The sequence below is a fragment of the Gymnoscopelus braueri genome, assembly GCF_963280865.1.
Source record: "Gymnoscopelus braueri genome assembly, chromosome: 14".
Lineage (NCBI taxonomy): Eukaryota > Metazoa > Chordata > Actinopteri > Myctophiformes > Myctophidae > Gymnoscopelus > Gymnoscopelus braueri.
The window spans coordinates 21,365,229-21,387,453 of NC_137619.1; the positions used below are offsets into that span (position 1 = coordinate 21,365,229).

The 22,225-nt window shown below is 42.2% G+C and overlaps 1 protein-coding gene across 2 annotated transcripts in view; it reads right to left on the reverse strand.

Annotated features, from left to right (window-relative positions):
* Positions 1-22,225, reverse strand: part of abch1 (ATP-binding cassette, sub-family H, member 1) — a 49,144-nt gene that overhangs the window by 14,732 nt on the left and 12,187 nt on the right. For both annotated transcript variants that reach the window (XM_080450057.1, XM_080450058.1), the window contains exons 4-15: positions 19,221-19,375; positions 16,379-16,486; positions 15,597-15,690; positions 10,569-10,643; positions 10,242-10,434; positions 8,952-9,048; positions 4,957-5,125; positions 3,006-3,106; positions 852-922; positions 534-583; positions 340-396; positions 175-245 (exon numbers count right to left, since the gene is read on the reverse strand). In XM_080450057.1, coding sequence (XP_080306183.1) covers positions 175-245; positions 340-396; positions 534-583; positions 852-922; positions 3,006-3,106; positions 4,957-5,125; positions 8,952-9,048; positions 10,242-10,434; positions 10,569-10,643; positions 15,597-15,690; positions 16,379-16,486; positions 19,221-19,375 — 1,241 coding nt within the window. The remainder of the gene's footprint in view (positions 1-174; positions 246-339; positions 397-533; positions 584-851; positions 923-3,005; positions 3,107-4,956; positions 5,126-8,951; positions 9,049-10,241; positions 10,435-10,568; positions 10,644-15,596; positions 15,691-16,378; positions 16,487-19,220; positions 19,376-22,225) is intronic.

Consider the following 22,225-nt stretch of genomic DNA (forward strand, 5'->3'; position numbering starts at 1 on the left):
AAATAGAAATTTGGTGCAGATCGTTTTTTTTTATTTATATTTAGTTGCGCGCCGATTTTGTGCACCAGAAAAGGCTGATCTACAATCGTGAGCTTGCAAATCTGCTATTTCCAATGCGCGACACAGCACGCAACTAAGGCTTTAAGTGGTTAAATCCTCAGCCGATATACTGACCTGAGTACAGCTCCTGGCGTCACAAATAAAGAGAAGTCAGCCTTCTGGCTGCCATAGATAGGGTCCTCAAACTGGAATAATATAATTGACATTAGCATAAATATGAACAAACTAGCACTTAAACTGTAGTATCAAAAGATATATAATATATAAATGTATTTTTACCAGGATAGGTAGTGCAACCAGGTAGGCCATACTGCCCAACTTATTATCCACAAAAGCCTACGGGTAAGATAGGATGACACAGAGAATCCAACAATATATTGTTTACATAGAAATGTGTGTAGCATGCAACAGGTTGAAGCATGTAACCAGGCAAGTTGAGCTAACAAAGAACACAGCAGAAAGCATTTCTGTACCTGAAAGGCGTCATGGAGTTTCTTCTGGAGCATCATGGCAATTTGTTGATCTATAAAAAACATAGTTAATGATCACTAGCAGCATCAGTTTCTCACAATCACCACATTAAAGCAAAGAGATTTTTACTTCTATTCTTCTATGTATCTAGGGTCATCAAATAAAATTGGCCTCGGGCAGATCTTTTTTGAAGACATAATTAATTGCTTGAAGTAAGTCATATCACCCAGGCCTACACTAACTGAAGAAGCAAATGTAATGGAACAGCAAAGGCAGCGAAGAGGAATGTTTGAAACCATAACAATCTCGTTAGTACTCACTGGTGTGGTCTAACCACACGTGTACTGATCCTCCTTCGACTACGTCTTTGGAAACCTGCCTCTGCATCATTCTGTGCAACACAAACATATGGGTCAGAAACAAGGTTCTCACACAATTCATGTGTACATGTATCCCCCCCACTTTAATTCTGTTATTATTTTATAATTATTTTGTAACATATGCACAAGAAAGTAAGTACAAGAATATCACTGCCTGCAGTGTTGCCACAGCTGTATTGTAAGTACATGTGACGATACAAAATCTTGAACACATGAACAACAAACAAAAGTTTAGGACACTGGTGGTGAGTGGACCTTCAAATTAACACTCTTAATGAAGGACACTGGTGGCCATCAAATTAACGCACTCAAATATATATATTTTTTAAGCACTTTTGATAGATTGTATTAAATGAATGTCATGACATGTAGGCAAAGTGTCACATGAACGACACATGATTAAGCCAGAGGGAGCATGTGATTGTGAGCCACAATCTGCCCAGGTGAGTCAGGGACAGGCAGGACCAGACTTTCTACCCGGCATACGCGCGCGCGCGTGTGCACACACACACACACACACACACACACACACACACACACACACACACACACACACACACACACACACACACACACACACACACACACACACACACACACACACACACACACACACACACACACACACACACACTGAAGCAAAACAATGTGATTCATATACCATTATGCTCAGGATACACGTATCATCACATGATGCTTTTGTGAACGCTTTGATGTGCAGAACAGAGAAGAGTGAGAGAGATACTGAAGGGTGGGACAGAAGAAAAATAAAAAGAAAGAAAGAAAGAAAGAAAGAGATTGACGATGTGAAAGAAAGTGATAAGAAAAACAAAATAGACTCTTAGAAATACGCACGCACGCACACACACACACACACACACACACACACACACACACACACACACACACACACACACACACACACACACACACACACACACACACACACACACACACACACACACACACACACACACACACACACACACACACACACACACACACACACATACTACTACTACTACTACTACTACTACTAATACTACTACTACTACTACTACTACTACTATCTGAAGTTGCTTATCAGCTACATCAGCCTGTGCCATGGAATGATCAAAATGCAATGAGGAAACATGAGAGGAACTTGGTTCTATCATGGGGAAGACCATAAAGATATATATAACTCTTATGAGGGACTCTATTCACTGGAATAAGAGAGGCGATTAAAGGAAAGGAGGCCAGAGGAGAGGAAATGAGATTAGAGGAGACAAAAGAACAAGATCGGGTGAGGAGAGAGGTCAATGCATGTTGAGACAACTCTAGTAAATTCAAGACAAAACCTGTCAAGTCACAATATGTCAAAGGGGTTATACTGCAGGCTACAAGCAGAGTGCAGATTTCCATCAGAAACAAAACAGATAATCAGCAAACCAAATCTAAACATCCTGTTTTGTGGGGGGGGTGATTTTCAACTACTGCTGCGACTATATAAACTTGCACATATTTAGCACTCTTGGCTTGTCAACAGACTAAAATAGATAACAACTGATGCTGATAGCAGTGCTATCAATCAACTAGATAACTGTTACCCTGCCCGCATCTGAACGATATCTATGCATTTATAGAGCCGAACTACACATCACACGCCTAGTTATGGTGTATTGGCTCAGACCCTCTGTTTCTAGTTCCATGTGTCCCTGTTGGCTAAGGGTCAATTCCCACCAGTACGGTCATTTGTGCCTCTTCTTTGATGTCTGCCTCAAAGGAAAAAAATGCTAAGGAATGTGGACTGACCGTTCTCTTTTGAACATATATAATATTTCTTATATAACAGCTCCCTTGTGATACAAAATGCAGACTGCTTTGCCATTGGGTTTCTCATCCTTTATAAGTTGGCAGCCTCTAGGGAACATTTATGCATATCAGTTATGCTGCTATCTGATTCATTTATATTCTTAACTAGTTAGTTGAGCCACGTAAAGTGATTTTAAAACAATTGTAATAAGGCTGAGGGTGCTGAAAACATGTCTCAACTATGCACACCCCCCTAGGTTGCCTTGTTTTATGTTTAACACAGCATCAACATTCTCTCACCTCCTAGTAAGGTAGCTGGTGAAGTTCTGGCCAAAGCCGATGACACCCCAGTACTCTCCATTATAAACCCCTGCGAAAGCCTCCGAATGGGACAAAGGCACCTGGAACGCAGAAGTACAAGTTAGTCAAAAGTTGTCATACTGTAGTTAGATTGTACACAGCTAAATCCAGAGTGAACAATTTTACTGTGTATGTGTACAGCTGTGTGATACATTGAAATGTATTATATGATATCATAATCATAAGATACATTTCAAATTCAGAAAGTACATACACACAAAACACGCACGCAGGCGCACACTATACACTACACTATACACACTATAAAAACATTTTGTTTTGACCTGAGAAAAAGTTACATTTAGCTCAAGAGGTTTGCCACTTTCTTTTTTTAACAGATCCACTGCAATGGATGACAATGTAGTAACTCAATTTAAAATACCAGCTGAGCTAGTATTTAATAAAGCCTTTTCATATTTTTAAAAAATATATATTGATATTGTAAATCCATGACACTTTAACCCATGAAGACCTGAGGCCAATTCTAAAAAAAAATCTAAACGGTTTTCTGAAAAACTTAAGTTGCTATATCAGTGGTTCTCAAATTTTGTCATGGACCCCCAAAATTATATCAAATCAAATCAAACTTTATTTATATAGCACGTTTACGAACAGGCAAGCTGAACCAAAGTGCTGTACAGGCAATTCAAAAACATAAATGCAAAAACAACAGAGCAAGTTCACAAAACATTTCAGAGCAACAAAGGAAGACACTTATATATACTATATGAATTTGGCCGTGAACCTCCATCACAAAATATTTTGTGTCAGGGATCCCCAGAAGCAAATATTTTAATGAAAAATGTTTGCTTTAAATATATATATAAATTCAAAGATTTGCACACAAACAAATCAAAAATAGCAGATCTACAAGCTCATAGCGCGGCACAAAGTGACACGCTATGAGCTTTTAAAATAGTCAACCAAAGTGCTATAGTATATATGTTACAGGGAGATTGGAGAACCAGGGAGATTGAAGAAGGAGCGCTTGTTTTCAGGCAATTCTGTAAAACCAACGCTAGAGGGCAATGCAAGCCAGACTAGAGGGAGGGTGTGTGTGTGTGTGTGTGTGTGTGTGTGTGTGTGTGTGTGTGTGTGTGTGTGTGTGTGTGTGTGTGTGTGTGTGTGTGTGTGTGTGTGTGTGTGTGTGTGTGTGTGTGTGTTGTGTGTGTGTGCGTGCGCATGCGCACACACATGCGCGCATGCACGCGCCCGCGCACACATGCATTGTTTTAGTTTCTCCCTGACACACACACACACACACACCCACACACACACACACACACACACACACACACACACACACACACACACACACACACACACACACACACACACACACACACACACACACACACACACACACACACACAGTGATCCATGAAAAGAACTATTCTGTCCCTATCGGTTCACAACTCGGACGGTGCTAATTCGACTAGCAGAGCATCGGCCGGTCAGCGCGGGCACTCGCGCCTGGAGGCGCGAGGGCGCGCCTCATCGGCCTCAAGCTCTGCTGAGTCGGCGCGCCTCCGTCATGGACAATAACTATTATCACGTGTGCATGTGAACGCGTGTTCAGCGTTCCCCTAGCGTAGCTTCCTGGCTGCTACGTGGGAGGGAACAACAAAAGACAGGTCCGCGTCGCATCAAAGCCCCGCCCGCCTCGCCCCGAAGCCCCGTGCCTAAAAACGAGCGCTATGTCTTCAATCTCCCTGGTTCTCCAATCTCCCTGTGACATATATATTGTATATAGCTCAAATCTACAATTGTTTAAACAAATCTCTCCCATTTCACCTTCACTCCACTGTGGTATCGCACAGCCTGGCGGTCTGGCGGTCTGAGCTGAGCCAGACAGAGGATCACAGTTCTCTAACTACCTGTTCCGCATTACCTGTTCCACACTGGAGTTATCCAGGAAGGAGAGGAGCGAGTGGCTGTAGGAAGAGGTGGAGGTTTCATTGTTAACCACGGCCACCTGGATCCCCCTGGGGTCTCCACCGATACACAGACACATCAGAGAGATCTGGATGACTGGCAGCAAGAACTGGAAAGCCAAGGACCTGCACAAGACATAAAAGGACAAAATCCTGAGTATACACAACATCTCTGTAAGACACACGGCGAGGAGGAGGTGCAGTTACAGATATAGCAGCCCTCAGAGAGCCTGTGTCCCCCATCCCGAGTAGCCTAAAATGCCACCACCATGCCTCTGGGGGTGGCATTTTAGGCTACTAGACTACTCACCATCCAACGGTGGTAGGTGTACAGTATGCTGCCCTTGTTGACAGCACCCAAGCCCCTTGAAGGGTCATGAATACCGGCTGACTATGGGTGAAACGATACATGTATTAATATAGGCTTTTTTTTGGCACGCATTATGAACCCAACTATATGTTCTTAAAAAATATATTTATTATCAACCTGTGTTAAACCAGACCAGTCTAAAGAAAGCTCTATCAATGGCTCTGCGCTCAACAAAGCAGCCGAAATGATGTAACACAGGGCATGTGCTGCCTGCCCTTTTAACCCCCAAAGATTAACACCCTACTCCAGTGTGACTCAAGTCACACTGTCATAGAAAGACCAGAAACAGAAGATCAGCAGTTCTGGTGTTCCCTGTGAATTATTAGGGGGATAGCAAGAGACTGGTTGATAAAACGACAAGGGTATGTAGTGCATCTGCTACACGAGTGTTCACCACCCAGTGTGTGCAACACACACATATACTGTAGGAAGGACACATGCTGCAAACTCCCCGCAGCATTTATAAATCACCACAGCAATTGGTGAGACACATTATTCGGTATTGCAAAACACAGGCTTTGCACACCTAATGTAATTGAGCCCTGTTAATCTGTTTTTGGGCGGTGTAGCCGCCCCTATAAGTGGGGTTGGGACACCTCATTAGTATTAGTTTCCTGCACTGTGATTGGCCCACTTGGCCCACTTTCCTGTACTGTGATTGGCTGACTCTATTGGCTGACTCTATTCAGCACTGTGATTGGCTAGCGAGACACATGATGACATTAATAACCTATAAATAGGATTATGCACTTCCAAAAATTTTTTGGGAAGTGAGCTTCCATCACTATGATGACCACACCGCCCACTTCACACTGGGTGTGATTTTTTCTTCACAAGAGCATTAAAATCAAAATAGTTTATTTTGTTTGCATTTGTTTCTAATTACTACAACTAGGCCAACTACATTACATATTTTATAAACAGTTTGTTTCATAATTATGCTGCTAAGAAGACACCACAGAACATGGGTCTGGTAGCCCATAGCTCCACAGCTTTGTTTAAAGTCAATATAAAAAAATATCATATTCATATCGATTACAAATCTAGATAATTTCTCTGCTATTTCTACTTTTTTGCTGTATCGAAAAAGTACCAAACCATGACACTACTGTATCACACTGAACCGAGCTGTACATTTTGTGAACCATTACACCACTACTGCTGATCATCCCATTGCCAGGAACTGGGTCCTCTCAGAGACCAGGCACAGATCCTGAGGCCCAGAGGGAAAAGGTGTAACAGTGACCCCGCCGCCTGACACAGCAGGCCCCTCCTGTCCTGACTGGAAGCTCCCATGGTGCGCCATGTAGGAGTGGTGGGATCTCCGACAACCGCACCATGTGCGGAGCAACCAGGACTAGATTCAAATTCTCCACCCTCATGCTGACGAAGGGATGGGAGAAGACTAAAGGTGGCCTTACACTACGAGATAATCGGGGTCTGAAACAACTCTCCCGAGCATCGGGGGGGCGTGTCTACCCCAGCCTCGATCCTAGATCCTAGTGTGTGTGCGTGTGTGTGTGTGTGTGTTTGTGTGGTGTGTGTGTGTGTGTGTGTGTGTGTGTGTGTGTGTGTGTGTTGTGCTTATTGCGAGGCGCAGGTCAGGAGGGCAGCTGGCTGTCGATTTTTTATTTTAATACTTTACTTTATTTAATATCAAAATAATATAGGCTGCTAATAATCATAATAATATCGCGGAGCAAGGCAGCTGGCCACACTGGCCGGTGATATTTTCTATTTATTATATTATTTATTATAGCTGTGTTCGGGCAAGCCCGAGAATCTGGATAGAATCCTGTAGTGTGTGATGCCCTTAAGATAATCTGATAAGAGAATCTTATAAGATTATCCTGTAGCGTGTGATGCTACCAGATTTCAAAATCGTTTAAGACTGAAAATATCCTGTAGTGTAAGGCCAGCTTAAATGTGGGGAAAGCGTACAGTTGCCACTGATGTACCAGGACATCTGTCCCAAGAGGAAGGTCATCTCAGCCCAGAGAACAGAGGGTCATGCCTGTCAAATCTGTGTAGGAAAAGGCACAAGCCAAGCCATACAGGAATGCTTTCTGCAAGAGCGTCACGTGTCCACCCGAATCCGAAAACCAGAGACGTTGACTCCTCCAGGTGAGTGAACACACTGAGGTTACCCTGGTCTAACTGTTATCTTTCACTTCATGTAATGCACCTAGGTCAGTGGTTCTCACACTTTTTAATTTCAACAACATCCATAACCAGTGGTGTAAAGTAACTAAGTACATTTACTTAAGTACTGTACTTAAGTAAAATGTTTAGGTATTTGTACTTTACTTGAGTATTTCCAATTTCCAATACTTTTACTTCTACACCACTACATCTCAGAGGCAAATATAGTCCTTTTACTCCACTACAATTATTTAAAAACTTGAGTTACTAGTTACTTTTCAGATATAAATTATGATATAATGAAACATACATTAACCACTTTAGCTCTATTTTATACCTAGGCTATTTGAAAATAGCCGATCTACAAGCTCACAACGCGTCGCATCGCAATGTACTTTAAGTACATTTTGATGCCAATACTTTTGTACTTTTACTCAACTACATTTAGAATTCTGGACTTTTACTTGTAATGGAGTATTTCTACATTGCAGTATTGGTACTTTTACTTAAGTAAAGAATTTGAGTACTTTTTCCACCACTGCCCATAACTCTGAGAGTATACAAATGGAACCCCATCTGTACACCCTCACAGTCACAGACCTGTAAGGGTACATTTGGAACCCCGTCAAGGGCCCCTGAGGGTATCTGGACCCCACGTTGAGAACCACTGGCCTAGGTGGAGATCAGAAAAGCAACAGAGCTTGTACAGTTAGCTTGTGTAGCTTGAAGCTACTGTCAGACAACAGCGTCAGATGCGCTGTAGTCGGCACATCTGAAATGCAAGCCGATGCATCAGACGCATTCCATTTGATTTCCCATGTTATTGTGCGGGGCAGTAAGCAGGGCAGTGCCGACAAAGTGCCGGTTTTCTGGTGTGCAGTTCGTTTGACTAGTGCTATTTAGAAGCACACTATTGTGAAACAAGCACAGAGATGTCTTGTTTTTTGTAGTCTATGTTTGTTTAGGACATGAAACTAGAACTGATAGAAACTGCTTTAATTGCTTTGCTTCTCATTTCTTTTGGGATCCTTTCTCTATTTATTAGACTGCTATTCTTTATTAGACTGCTCACAAGTCTGTCAAATGGGGGCTATTGCGATAAACTGCATTCAGGCTGGATACTCACTGGATTACCCAATCTTATTGTTCTGGACAATCAAACATTATCAAAGCTGATGGTCAATATTAAATAAAGGTCAAGATAGTACAAAGAAAGAGGTACTGTAAAGCTCCTTTAGGGAGATAATTGTTCTAAGGCTTTAAACCATACCAGGGGGAGATGTGGACAAGGAATTTAAAGAATATCCACATCACCTGACCCCATGGGGGTGGTCATTCATTCCCCATACATATGGAATTTGTTTTACGGAGTGCATAGATAGGAATGTAGCTTGAACAAGTTTCTTTCTGGCCTAAAACAAAACATATCACCATCCTCACCCTGGCATCCTCTTCATCCGCACCATGGTTTTGATCATCAGGGCTGAAATGTTCCTCCATTTTGGCAGCACGTGTCTGGCTCGAACCTTCCAGTCCGCTGAACACAAACACGCACAAGCACGCACAGAGCTGTCACAATGATGACATTTTACCTGACGATTAAATGTCACTCAAATAATTGCGATTAACGATTTAATTGTGTTTCTGTCGTTGAACACTGGAATATATTAATAAAAATGACATTTCCGTTTGGCTTTTAGGATTTGAAGTTGCACAGGGCAGATATGACAAATAATCTAAATATACATATAGCCTAAATGACTGACATATTTAATAATTTTATACTCAAAAAGATATTAATCTTCCACTCGACCGTCAAATCAAGTACATAATACAATACTGTATTTACCCTCAAACTAAGAGTAACAATACCATTAATTTCCTAGTTAATTTGTAGCACATACTTGCCTTCTTAGACCTATAATTATGGCCAACTAACAATTTGTCTTCTTTACCGCCATTCCCCATACAGTAGGTAAATGAGTCCACAAGTCTCTGGGTTTTAGATAAACATCCTTGCATTTTCCACCGGACAGGACTTTGAGAATAACACACCCAATGAAAGAACATAATCGTTAGCCTCATAGCATAATTGCCTAAGTAATTTTTTGGCTAAATTGACATTTCTGCCTCACTCTACTCTCCTAACACTGCTGCTTCATTGTACCTTATTGCCTATGTCCTCAGCCTATCAGATTGCTTGTTACATTCCAAAAATGATTTTGAATGTAACAAGCATTCTGATATTCTGAGAACATAGGCAATAAGGCAGATAGATAAACATGACTTAGGCAAAATGAGTGTGTTGACTTAGGTACTTTTTGAATAAGTCCAAATTTTTTTTTTAAGAATGCTGCACACAAATGAAAAATAATCCAGTTTAAAGCTGACATCATCCATCACTCATCCATATTAATCCAAATGAATGCCATTGAAAGGACTACATTAGAGGCATTCAATACCACAGTGAAGACGAGAGAGAGAGAAATGAGGAAGTATGATGTGTAGCACAAGTTTGGGAAAGAGAGAGGAAGCTGAGAGTAGAAAGGGGGAAAAACATGTAGCACGGAAACTCAAGGTAGTTTTGTGGTTTGAAGCCACGGTGACACCCATCTGACATAACTTGAATACTTAGTTTAAACTGTTGGTGTCCCACGTTACTAATAGGCTCTGAACTCTAGATATAGTTCAAAAGGTCACAGTGACTGGTTATTCGTTCAGATAACCTACCTGAATATTTGGGCTCTTCCTCCGGTGGTACCGACCCACTCCCCAGGATTGGCCGGCTCTCATCACGCCCACTCTCAAATGACAGGCTGTTCTCTATTACTGTGCCCAGGTTGGGTCCCGGGGGAGTGGAGCCATGTTTGGAGAAGATCTGGTCAGACGTCTGACACAGCTGCAGGAAGGCATGCTCAAGGGTCTGCAACAAGTGTTAACATCGGCCATGATTAGTAGCATGATAACTTGGGCTTATCCTTGTTCCTTGTCTCTGGGGGGAAAACATTTTCCAAAAGCTTCATGACAAAAGGAGATATTTTTCAAAGCGGTACTCACTGATGCATTGTGCTGCTTCATCAAAGCGTCTGGAGGTCCCTCTGCCAACAAGTGTCCATTCCGCATGAGTCCCACCTGCAGGAATAACAGCAGGATCAGATACACTGAGCTAGTTGGAGAGGTGTTTGGTATTATGGGGCTTCAGGACAATATATCACATTAGATGCCTGATAATCATTAACCACTTAACTCTTCACAGTACCACGAATAGTGAAAACAATCTACAAGCTTGCAACGCATTTGTGATTCAACGCACTGTGAGATTGTAGATCTGTTCGCTATTTTTGAACAATTCTGAACATATTAATGACACGCCCAAAATAGGGACGTCAGGCTGAAAGTGGTTAAACAACAAAATCTGACAATAGAGATGTAGCCAAACATGCATTCGGTAAAGGCATAACAAGCAAACTAAATAAGCAAAAGAGATGTTTAGAGATTTGTTTTGCTGATGATGAAAAAAGTATGTGGTTTGGATAGCAAAGAATCTACAGTTTGAGTATGGCACACCAGTACAACCAGTACAACCTCAACAATGGTGTAAAGTTTTGTTGTGCCCTACATTTACTTATGACACAGTTGGCGACTGGGTTGGCATGCGTTGTAGTCTCAAGAGCAACAAAACCAAACACACTGATGAAGCAATACAGTACATCAAACTGACTGAGCCTTCAGTTGTTCCCTCCACACCTGAATGATTGTCATGTTATTATAGTAGTACATAAATGGTTGCCTAACCCTTCATTTGGTCCCTAATTGGGAACATTACTTACAGTAGTCAGCTGAAGACGCCTGTAAGACGAGTTTTACTTTGACGCAGGAGTACCTGACTTCTAGCATATCTGGGACTACACCTATAAAGCTTGTACTACTGTAAGTTGCACGTGGTGCTGCGAAGCGTTGTGAGCTTGTAGATCAGCTATTTCCGGTGCACAACACTGGCACACAACCAAGATGTGTGAACCTTGTTTTGAACAGTGGAGTCATGAGGTTACGTACATACAATAGGCTGGTTTCAGGAGGATAAATTAGGTCATGTGTCACCGTGTCTTTCTCTGTTGTCTAACTTGTCTCCTGGCAGGTAGCTATTCAGCATTATTGCATATTCTGTTTTCTACCCTACTTGTCACAGCCCTTGAGCAGTGTCATGACACTGTCCACGTAAGTGCTCTTAAATGCACTTGTTAAGCTACAAATGTTATTTGTTGCTTGACAGCGGGTTGATTTATTTACCAAGTCACAAGAACACACACACACACACACACACACACACACACACACACACACACACACACACACACACACACACACACACACACACACACACACACACACACACACACACACACACACACACACACACACACCTTTTGTCTTGTGTTTCCTCTGTAGCTAATATAGTGGCTTATTCATCTAGTACCGCAGCATGAATGTGTCCTTATAATGTATCATCACCTTACCCAAATTACCCTAAAGTGGAGTTAGGAGGTTTTTGACCATTAATGTTTTTACCATCTGACTTTGTCATTCTAATTAAACTATCTCCAAGTTGGAGTTAGGTTGTTTGACCGACAGTTTTGAGGATCCAATGGAGCTAGGAGGTTTAGTCAGAAGCACTTTTTAATACTTTTCATTGGTTCCAATATTTGTAAAACCCACACACAGACGTAAAGGGTGTTCAATAGCACTGATTTCTAAAAAAAAATAATTAAAAGTTGAAAAATGGAGATAGCTGGTTTCTGCCCGACAATATGTTGTATTCATGGACAATAGTAGCAATTATATTCAGATATTCACTGCAAATGTATATTTATTGATAGACTGTACATTATTTACACTCATTCAGAGAACCCATGGCAGATATCTAAAGCTCATTATTTTATTACTTAATTTGTATTTGGTTTGTTTGGTTCTTGATTCTCACTCTATAAGCTGCACCTCCTCTGTGTTTCACTCTCACTTGCTGTTGCTGGTATGACACCTGCCTTTCCCTCCAGGGATCACTAAAGGTTTACCTTATCTTTTACATGAATCTTAACAACCCCATAATTACAGCACTTACTGTGCTGAAATCTTAACTCCTCCTAAATAAACAACTAACTACAGGCTTATGTTTAACTACACAATGCTAATTACTGTACGATTAGGGCTAATGGATAGAGAGGCGGTCTAGGAATCAGAAGGCCCACGGGCCCCGGTCTGTGTCGAAGTGTCCCTGAGCAAGACACTTTACTCATAACTGCCCCGCACACACTTTATTGCTGGCTAAGGAAGGGTATAAAACTAATTTAAAAAAATTGCAAATGTACTGTGACAGAAAATACCCAAAAGGAGTGGGGGCTATATTATATAATTATTAACAACGCTTAAATAACAAGCAGATAACACAATGAGCCATAATTGTAAAATACCCACATTCTTATTCTAGTTGCATTGGTAGACAGTTATGGGGCCCATGACTGCAAATAAAAACAAAACAAAGAAAGTGTTGAGGTTTCTACATTTTTCTCAAGATTTTTCAGTTTTACATATGAATGAAAAAACGAATGTGGCTCAGAGAGGCCTAATCTTCAAAATAATATAATAATACAGTTTAAAACATAAGTTGTTAGGCATACTAAATCATCTAGGAAGGAGATTACTACTGAAAGAATGTGGAATCCAAAGCATGTTAAAGTATGTCAGATCCCAAATGAAAGGCGATGAGCCACATGGCTCAACTATAATTTCCACTTGGTTGCCTTGTTTTAAGTACAGTGGTACCAAGGGTGACAGTGCAAGTTGACAATATTTATCTACATGGTGTCAGTCTTTGATCCACAACATAGTTTTTTTCTTTTCTTTAGTTTTTTACTTTTCTGAACATAAACTAAGTTAAAATAGACCAGTCAGCATGCCTAATTAAATGAAAGGGCCAATTAGAGCTCTGGTTATACTGCCTCTGAGTCATCTAAAATAATGTTACATCAGTGCCAGAAATATGCACAGCAGTGAGTCCACACAAAGCATTTACTGTAGCAGTATTCCATCTCTATCTCTTTCAGTGTGACTCAGTTTGAGTCTTTGTCCAGAATGTCACATCTAATAAACAATGACATGGGGAAGTTGTTAAATGACCCATTGTTTGTAGGGGACCTCATAGCTGCCCGATGAGAAATACTAATATGGATGTGATGCATAGATGTGGTGATTTCCTGATGTGTGTGTGTGTGTGTGTGTGTGTGTGTGTGTGTGTGTGTGTGTGTGTGTGTGTGTGTGTGTGTGTGTGTGTGTGTGTGTGTGTGTGTGTGTGTGTGTGTGTGTGTGTGTGTGTTTGTTTGTTTATTTGTGTGTGGGAGATAAGGCAGTGTAGCCTGGTAAAGCCCCTCCCTCCGGAAAATCTCATTTCCATTTGATTTCAGGAAGGAGTCTGGCCTGAAGGCTTGTATGGGCATTTCTAGCGCATTACCAAAAAAACGAGCCTATCAGCGTCGTCGCTCATCGTTCTGTGATTGACAGCAAAAGTTGGCCAATCAGGTGGCGAGTTCGAGTGAGCCCGAATGGCACCGAGTGCAGCCTGAATGCAGCCGACAAAACACGAACGGCAGCCATCTTTTCTGTGCGCTATTTTCTCCTCTGTTTTAAAACTTCAAAAAGCTCTCAAACTTCTATTTTGAGGCACGGAATTTACTTATAAGATATCGTTTGGATAGAATTTAGTTGTTTAACTTAACATATATGTGGTCAATTAATCATGACAGAGCCTATTTAAAAATACAAATTTAGAGAATCAGCAGGGGCGGGCAGTGACACGCATGTATCCGAATAAGGCAACCTACTTTGGGCATGGCCGTCTCAAAAGTCCCGTTGCGTCACATTAGTCTGGAAGTGGTAAAAATGCACTGGCTGAAGTGGGACACTGCTGATTGGCTGAAGGGGTTGTCAGTCAACGGTATTACTCCCGCCCAACTCCAGCCCACAGCCAAAATTGCAGAATGGGCGATCATGCCAGACTCACTCCTGAAATAAATTACAAATGAGATTTCCGGAGGGAGGGTTTACCAGGCTAAAGGCTGTGTGCTTTAAGCCTAAATTATACTTTGTCATATGACTGATATGTCACTAAATTTATTTTCAACGATTTTTTTTAAATATACAGTATGCATGGAGGTGCTTTGGCCTACTGGCTGCATACACATAGAGACAGACACAGACAGGATTCTTTTATAGAGGGGTAGCCTCAAATCTGAGGCCATGGTTCTCATCAGGAAACCGATGGATTGTGCACTCCAAGTAGGGAGACTTTGTATCTCTGGGTCTTGTTCACGAGTGAGGGGAGGACGGAGCAGGAAATCAGCCGGAGAATCGGAGCAGTAGTCGCTGTACCGCAAGAGAGCTGAGCCAGAAGGTAAAGCTCTCGGTCTACCGAGCAATATTCTTTCTTACTCTCACCTATGGTCATGAAGTGTGGGTCATGACAGAAAGAGTAAGATTGCGTATACAAGCAGCCGAAATGTGTTTTCTCAGACGGGTGGCTGACATCTCCCTTAGATATAGGGTGAGAAGTTCAGTCACCCGAGAGAGAATCGGAGTAGAGCCGCTGCGCCTTGACTTGGAAAGGAGCCAGCTTAGGTGGTTCGGGCATTCAGTACGGATGCCTCCCGAGCGTCTCCCTAGGGAGGTCTTCGCTGCACGTCCCACTGGGAGGAGACCCTGTGGCAGACCAAGGACCTAATGGGGGTATTACATCTCCACACTGGCCTGGGAACGCCTCGGGATCGCCCAGGAGGAAGTGGCTAATGTTGCTCAGGAAAGGGAAGTCTGGAGCTCTCTGCTGAAACTGTTGCCCCCGCGACCCGACTCTGCATAAGCGGTTGAAGATGGATGGATGGATGGATAGACTTCTGCATAACCACGCCAAATCTATCGAGCAGTTGTTTTCAGCAAGTTATAAATTAGGCGTAAGTCTACACGTTTTCTTATGTATGTGTGCATAAGTATGTGACACAAGTGCATGGGTTAACTAGTGTGCAGGCTTTATCAGCTCACCACATTGGCTTGCCTGGCCTCCTCTATGTAATGAGTGGTGATGATGACAGACACCTTTCCTGTCTTCACAATCTCCACCAGATGCTGCCAGATCCTACAAACACAGAAAACAGTGCTGGGTCAAAATGCCATTATATGACGATTTGTGGACAATTTGAAAGAGGGATCGTGAGTATACTCTATCTATAGAATGTGAATAGCTGGATATGAAATATTCTCGTAGTCTAGAATGGTCAGTACTGGCTGCAACTTCATCGACCAATCCTGTAACCCTGTAACTGACCCACAAAAGTATTTGTAGAAAAGATAAAGGGGCAAGACCCAAAGTAACAAGTATTAAGCAGCCAAGTAGGTCATTTGACTGGGCTTTGTTCCACTGTGGTCCTGTAACTCAAAAGGATTGGATCAAAATGCTGCTTTTGTGTCTGAGTGCAGGATATAAGTAAGTATTAAGGATTATATGATTTATAATAATAATTAGAAGTACTCATAATGTTTAGCTTTCTTTTCCATATGACAGGATGTTTAGTCGATTAGCTGATTAGCTGAATGAATCAGAGTATAGGACAAAATGTACTGTATGATTTTGTATTGTGACGACTGACTGTGTGTGGTGTGTGTGTGTGTGTGTGTGTGTGTGTGTGTGTGTGTGTGTGTGTGTGTGTGTGTGTGTGTGTGTGTGTGTGTGTGTGCGTGCGTGCGTGCGTGCGTGCGTGCGTGCGTGCGTGCGTGCGTGCGTGCGTGCGTGCGTGCGTGCGTGCGTGCGTGTGTACTGTACATACTTAGACCTGAGCACAGGGTCCACTCCCACTGTGGGCTCATCAAGAATGAGTAGCTGTGGATTCTGTAGCAAGGCTGCTCCCAGAGAAACCCTCCTTCTCTGACCCCCACTGTAGAACACACACACACACACACACACACACACACACACACACACACACACACACACACACACACACACACACACACACACACACACACACACACACACACACACACACACACACACACACACACACACACACACACACACACACACACACACACACGCACACACACACACACGCAAAACCCCACAAAAGCATGCATAAATGTATGTACAGTATTGCAAGTGTACTTACTGTGCATGTTCATAGATGCATGTACACACATTCACACCAGAAAAGAAACAACAAACACAAGAATAAGTAGGGTCAGTCATCCACCCAGAGGCTATAGGGGTGAATCTCACCACACTTCTAATTGGTCTCCATATGATCCTCCACTTCCACTCAGTGGCATCATGCGTATAGCTCTCAGTCTTAAGCTAGGTGACTGAGGATAACAAGAGACGAAACCGGTAAGATGAGACCGCCTGACAACAACGCCGCGCGTAGTGGCACATGGTGCTTGTTGTCAGGCAGGACTGTTCTCCCTGTTATTATGATTAACATAATGAATGCTCACATGAGCACTCTGGGAACAGAAAGGCCTTTGTGAGCAGATGGGACTGCAGTCTGTGGGGCTCATCATGAAGATTTAAGGCCGATCACTATTCTCTACTGCCAAGTTTCACACAGACATTTGCTGATAAGGCATTATTGACAGGCATATATCCTCCTCAACGTTTAACTCAAGGTTCATAACAAAAATAATTGCCACTAGGGGTGCAACAGCTAATTGAGCTTATCGGTTTAATCAATTATTTAAAAGAAATAATTGCAACACTGTATAAGTATAAAAAATCTGAGTAATTGATTTAGTCGATTACTAAAACAATCTATTAGACTGTTTTGCATCAATTTGTTGAAATATATATAATAAAACAAATTATTTAAAAAACGTGCTTCTTGCTTATTTGAATAATGAAAAAAGTAATCGACAGAATAAACGCTAAGAAAATAATAGCTGCAGGCCATACCAGGCACTGAAAATCATGTGTTGTTGTAACACTGGCTAGAATGTGAGGCAGACAACTTCACACATCACTGTAATTCCACAGTCCCTGCAGTGGTCCTTGAACATACAGTAGGTGCCGAATTATGTGCGCTACTGGGGGCTCAACTCGAATCGAGCGTTTTTATGACACACGACTCACTCATGACTTTTCAGCATGTTTTTAACATTTCAACACCATATCAACAAAGTAATTAATTAATGGCATTGCACCGACATTATGCAAGAAGACATTTATTGACGATCAATGGATGCCTACGGGAGCGCGCCCCACCAATGAGTGGACAGGTTGTCCGAGTCAATGGGCGAGCTACTGTAATGGTAATGTAAATCTGCGCCCGCGTGACTGAGATTGTGGTGGGGGCTCGTCATTTCTCCCAGGGGCTTGAGCCCCATGGCCCCCTCAGGATCGGCGCCCCTGGTCCTGACAGTATCTTTCTATATTTGGTGTAATTAATCATATTTGATGCAACTTTAACTTATTTGACATTTCCTAAATGATCATTTTCCAGGGCCCTTTTCCAGGGCCTGGGAATTGTATTTGCAAATTTGACTTTGACATTTGCATGATTGTAAGAACACTGATATTAACCAAGACACCAAGTTCCTAGTGTGTGTGTGAGTATTTGCAGTTAAGAAGTCTTATCCTGATTCTGACTGAAAGTTCACAGAATTAAAAAAATCTGTCAGAAACTAAATGTATGACCTGCTCAAACAGGTCATGTGCTAACCATGTGACTGTGATATCCTGGGTTTGCATTTGACATGGTAGCCTTGCTCTCTTTCATTTTGTGGTTCTATTTCCTGATTTGATTGAATTGAAAGTGAACTTATGACACACCTGGACGAAAGGCAACAGCAGCACTGAACACGATAACAGTGTAAGCCATATAGATAAAGTCTGTTTAGTCAAGTGAAATGTCAGGTTAGGGATTATGACAGAATCTTGTATGACCCTAAACTGTCACTTTGACAGAACCACAATGTTTAGAAACCACAATGCCTAGAATTTCTTGCATAGCTGGCATGACATTTGAACAAATGAGTAGACTCCAAATTCTCTGTATTTCAGTAGAATGCTCCATATTTTGTAAGCTTCTTGGAAACCCAGCTTGTGAGTTATGTCCACATAATTTAGATAGTTTTGTGGACACTGGGTTTCAGAAATATGCCCGTATGACTAGAGAAGAGAAGAGCAGGGTTGTGCGTATCTGTGTGTGTGTGTGTGTGTGTGTGTGTGTGTGTGTGTGTGTGTGTGTGTGTGTGTGTGTGTGTGTGTGTGTGTGTGTGTGTGTGTGTGTGTGTGTGTGTGTGTGTGTGTGTGTGTGTGTGTGTGTCTGTGTGTATGTGTGTGTGAGGCTTTAATTGACAGTAACTCTAATGACCATGGGTCACTGCCCCTGTATGTCACTATGTCCTGGGAACGCAGTGGCTGACCCACCACACATGATTCACAGCACACAATACAAAGAAATGTTGTTTCAGTCCATGCAGTTATCCATACATCAGAGAGACGCTGGGTCTCCTTTCATCATCTTATTACTATACTATGTGTTTCAAACCCCTCAACAAGACACTGTCCACTAAGTTGCTTTGTACAACAACAGCATCAACTACAGTAAATACCTAAAATTGTCAGATGTAACTCACTCCTTCAGGACCTCTATAAGGTTGGACCAGCTGCATTACCTGAGATTTCGGACCAGCCTGTTCTTCTGAGGTAGATCCAGGAAGTCGACGAGGAATTCAATGCGCGCCAGCGTGTCCTTGGACGACAGGCCATGGATACGGCCAAAGAAGGTCAAAGTGTCACTGATGGTGAATTCGTTGTACAGTGCCAGGTCCTACACAACACAGTGGTGGAGTTTCAATAAAAGATACGTAGATACTGTATTGAAACATACAGTGGAGTTTTGTGAGTGGGGCGAGTGCGGGTGAAAGTTTGAAACGTTCAGATCTGTGTCACAAATCCCGTCTTATCACGTCTACAAGGTATCAACAAATAACATCAGAGAGAAGTGAGACCTAGAAAGGAAATACTTGAAATAACAAAACCTCAACATTCAAGTGGCTTAGCGTTCAACAAGCACGTTTCTGCATTGCAGCAACATAAGCCAAGGGCACAGTTAGCTGCGATACAGCTGCAAATCAGTTACACCCAAATAAACAGCTGACGTGTCACCTTACAGACCTCTTTCTATTCTAGGTCACAAACCACTTCCTCTTGGCGCTAGTATGTTGCTTAGGATTATGTACTGGAATTAGCCATGTGTGTTATCATCGACACTCGATATCCAGTCGGACAAGAAAGGGAAAACTGAAACCGTATGTAAGACACCATGCTAACGGGGAGCTGATAGCTGAGTGGTTAAGGTGCATACCACATAGGTTCTGATGCCTGACAGTGAGTCCCGGGTTCGATTCCCGAGTCCGACGGACCTTTGCTGCATGTCACTCCCCGATTCTCTCTTCACTGTGAACTATCATTGGCCCAATTCCAATGTCCACCCTAAGCCCTCAAGCCCTGCACCTTCAATGACTTAAGTCAGTGGTTCTCAACCTTTTCAGGCTGCGACCCCCCAAAATAATCATATTTGAACTGGGGACCCCCACACCCTGATTCCACAGATACATATTGTGAAAATAGCCGATCTACAAGCTCACAACGCCTCGCAATGCGAGCGGTTGTGAGCTTATAGATCGGCTATTTTCAATTTGTTTGCCTCTTTCTTATATTATTTGTCATTTTGGCCAATGTTTGACCAGTTTTTATTATATAGTTTGCTGATTACTTTTGATTTTTTTTTATTAGGTATTAAAAATGTCTTAAAAGTCCTTAAATTGTCACTTAACTGTCATCTGGGGACCCCCCAAAATCTGTTAATTTTAATTTGTGTAAAGATTAGGGGCTGTAATATTTAAATATACATTTTGAATTGAATTTCCATATTCAGTATTTACTTTTCTTATTTCTTATCTTGTGTCCCTTATTTTTACTTAATAGATATATCTTACATTCCGTCTTCCTTTGAGAACGGTGAGAAAGCACTTCTGTTTGTTGACATTCTAACCGCGATGCGATACTAATTTGCATACTCAAATGATTGACGTTCCCCACATTCCCCTGGTAACGCTATGAACTGTGGGTAATTCCCTCTGCCAAAGTCTGCATCGATGCTGACTAACAACAAGGGTGCATAAAGGGCTCTGCCTGAGCCCTCATTGACGCACGCCTAAGTCAGTGAGTCTGTAAGGGAGCGGATTGGAATTGGGCCAATAAGAGCAGAAAAAGCCCAACAGATATCTAAAGACATGATGGCACAGGGGGCACTGGTAATACAGAAAGAAATTGAGGAGCTCCTGAGCAAGGCACTTGGTGACAAATTGCTCTAATGTATCTGCTCCAGGGAAAACTTTAGAAAGCTGTTGCTGTACCAAGCAGCACGTTTAAAACTGTAAAACAGGCCTGAGAAACAGCAAGTGTGCAAAACTTCCTTAACATTCCTCAACATAAACCAATTGAAATAACAACACACAGCATACTTACTCCTAAAATTGGCCTGGTAAAAGTGCACACATCTCAGCATTCATGAGATGGTAATATTGTGTGATATTAATCCATTTTGGGGCGGGAACCCCTATTTGTAACTATACCTTTCAGGACGGGAACCCCTTTTGGGGTTCCTGTTGCTATACACTACAGTATAAGGCGTTTTTAGAATCTGCCTCAGGTCTAAATGGTTTAAGAAGCACTATTGAAATCTATAAAACAGTTCAATTATCTGCGAAAGGGTGGCAGTAGGTTTCCAATGCCTATTAGGCGAGGCACTGATTGCGAACGCGGGAGGAGGCGCCTCCGACCAAGTGGAGCTTACTATGTAACCCTGCTTGGGTTGTGTCTCTCTCTCTCTCTCTGTGTCTCTGTGTGCACTGCCTGTGTGCAGCTCCTCTGAGATAAGTAAATGTCCAATTTAGACGTACCATACATCAAATGAAAGGTCTTTGAAAACTGAACACACCTGTCAAGGTTGCGTTTAAGCCCGCCCCTTCCCCCGGAAGCCACGCCCCGGAGAAGGCTCCTAAAAACTCCCCATTGAAACCCCATGTTAAATGAAAAGTGCCCGAATCGCTCCCAAACTTTTTCTACCCCCCCTAAGTGGGGGTCTACGAACAAATACTTCGGGCTCGGATTTTGGCTCCGCCCCCCGGAAGTGGGTGAAACAGGCACTTCAAACACTTTGTTGAATTGTTCAAAAACATTCCAAGTTCTTTTTTGGGGAATTTGTATTTTTCTAAGATGCTCCTTTTAACGCAGATTTTTTTTTTTTCGCTTACCGCGTTCGCGCGTCTTACTTGTATAAACAACACAGAATGGACTTTAAAGGACCACTACAGCCATTTTCAATCTATCTTCTCACATAAATGGTCCTCACTGATGTTCATTATAACTTGGCACCATTTCTGTCTACTCACTTTGTGTCTCAGAGGAGGGCTATGAACAGTTCAGATATCTGCCTACCAGTGACATTGGTAGGCCAATCTGGGAACCCATCGGCATCCTTTGAATTTGCGGAGCTCGGAATCTGTTCTTGAGAGATTATTGGTAGGCAGGTTTGGTCATTTCAAACAAGATTTCCACATTTTTTTAATCGTTTCTTTAGAGCAATGCCTTGTGTTTCTATTAGAGATGCGCG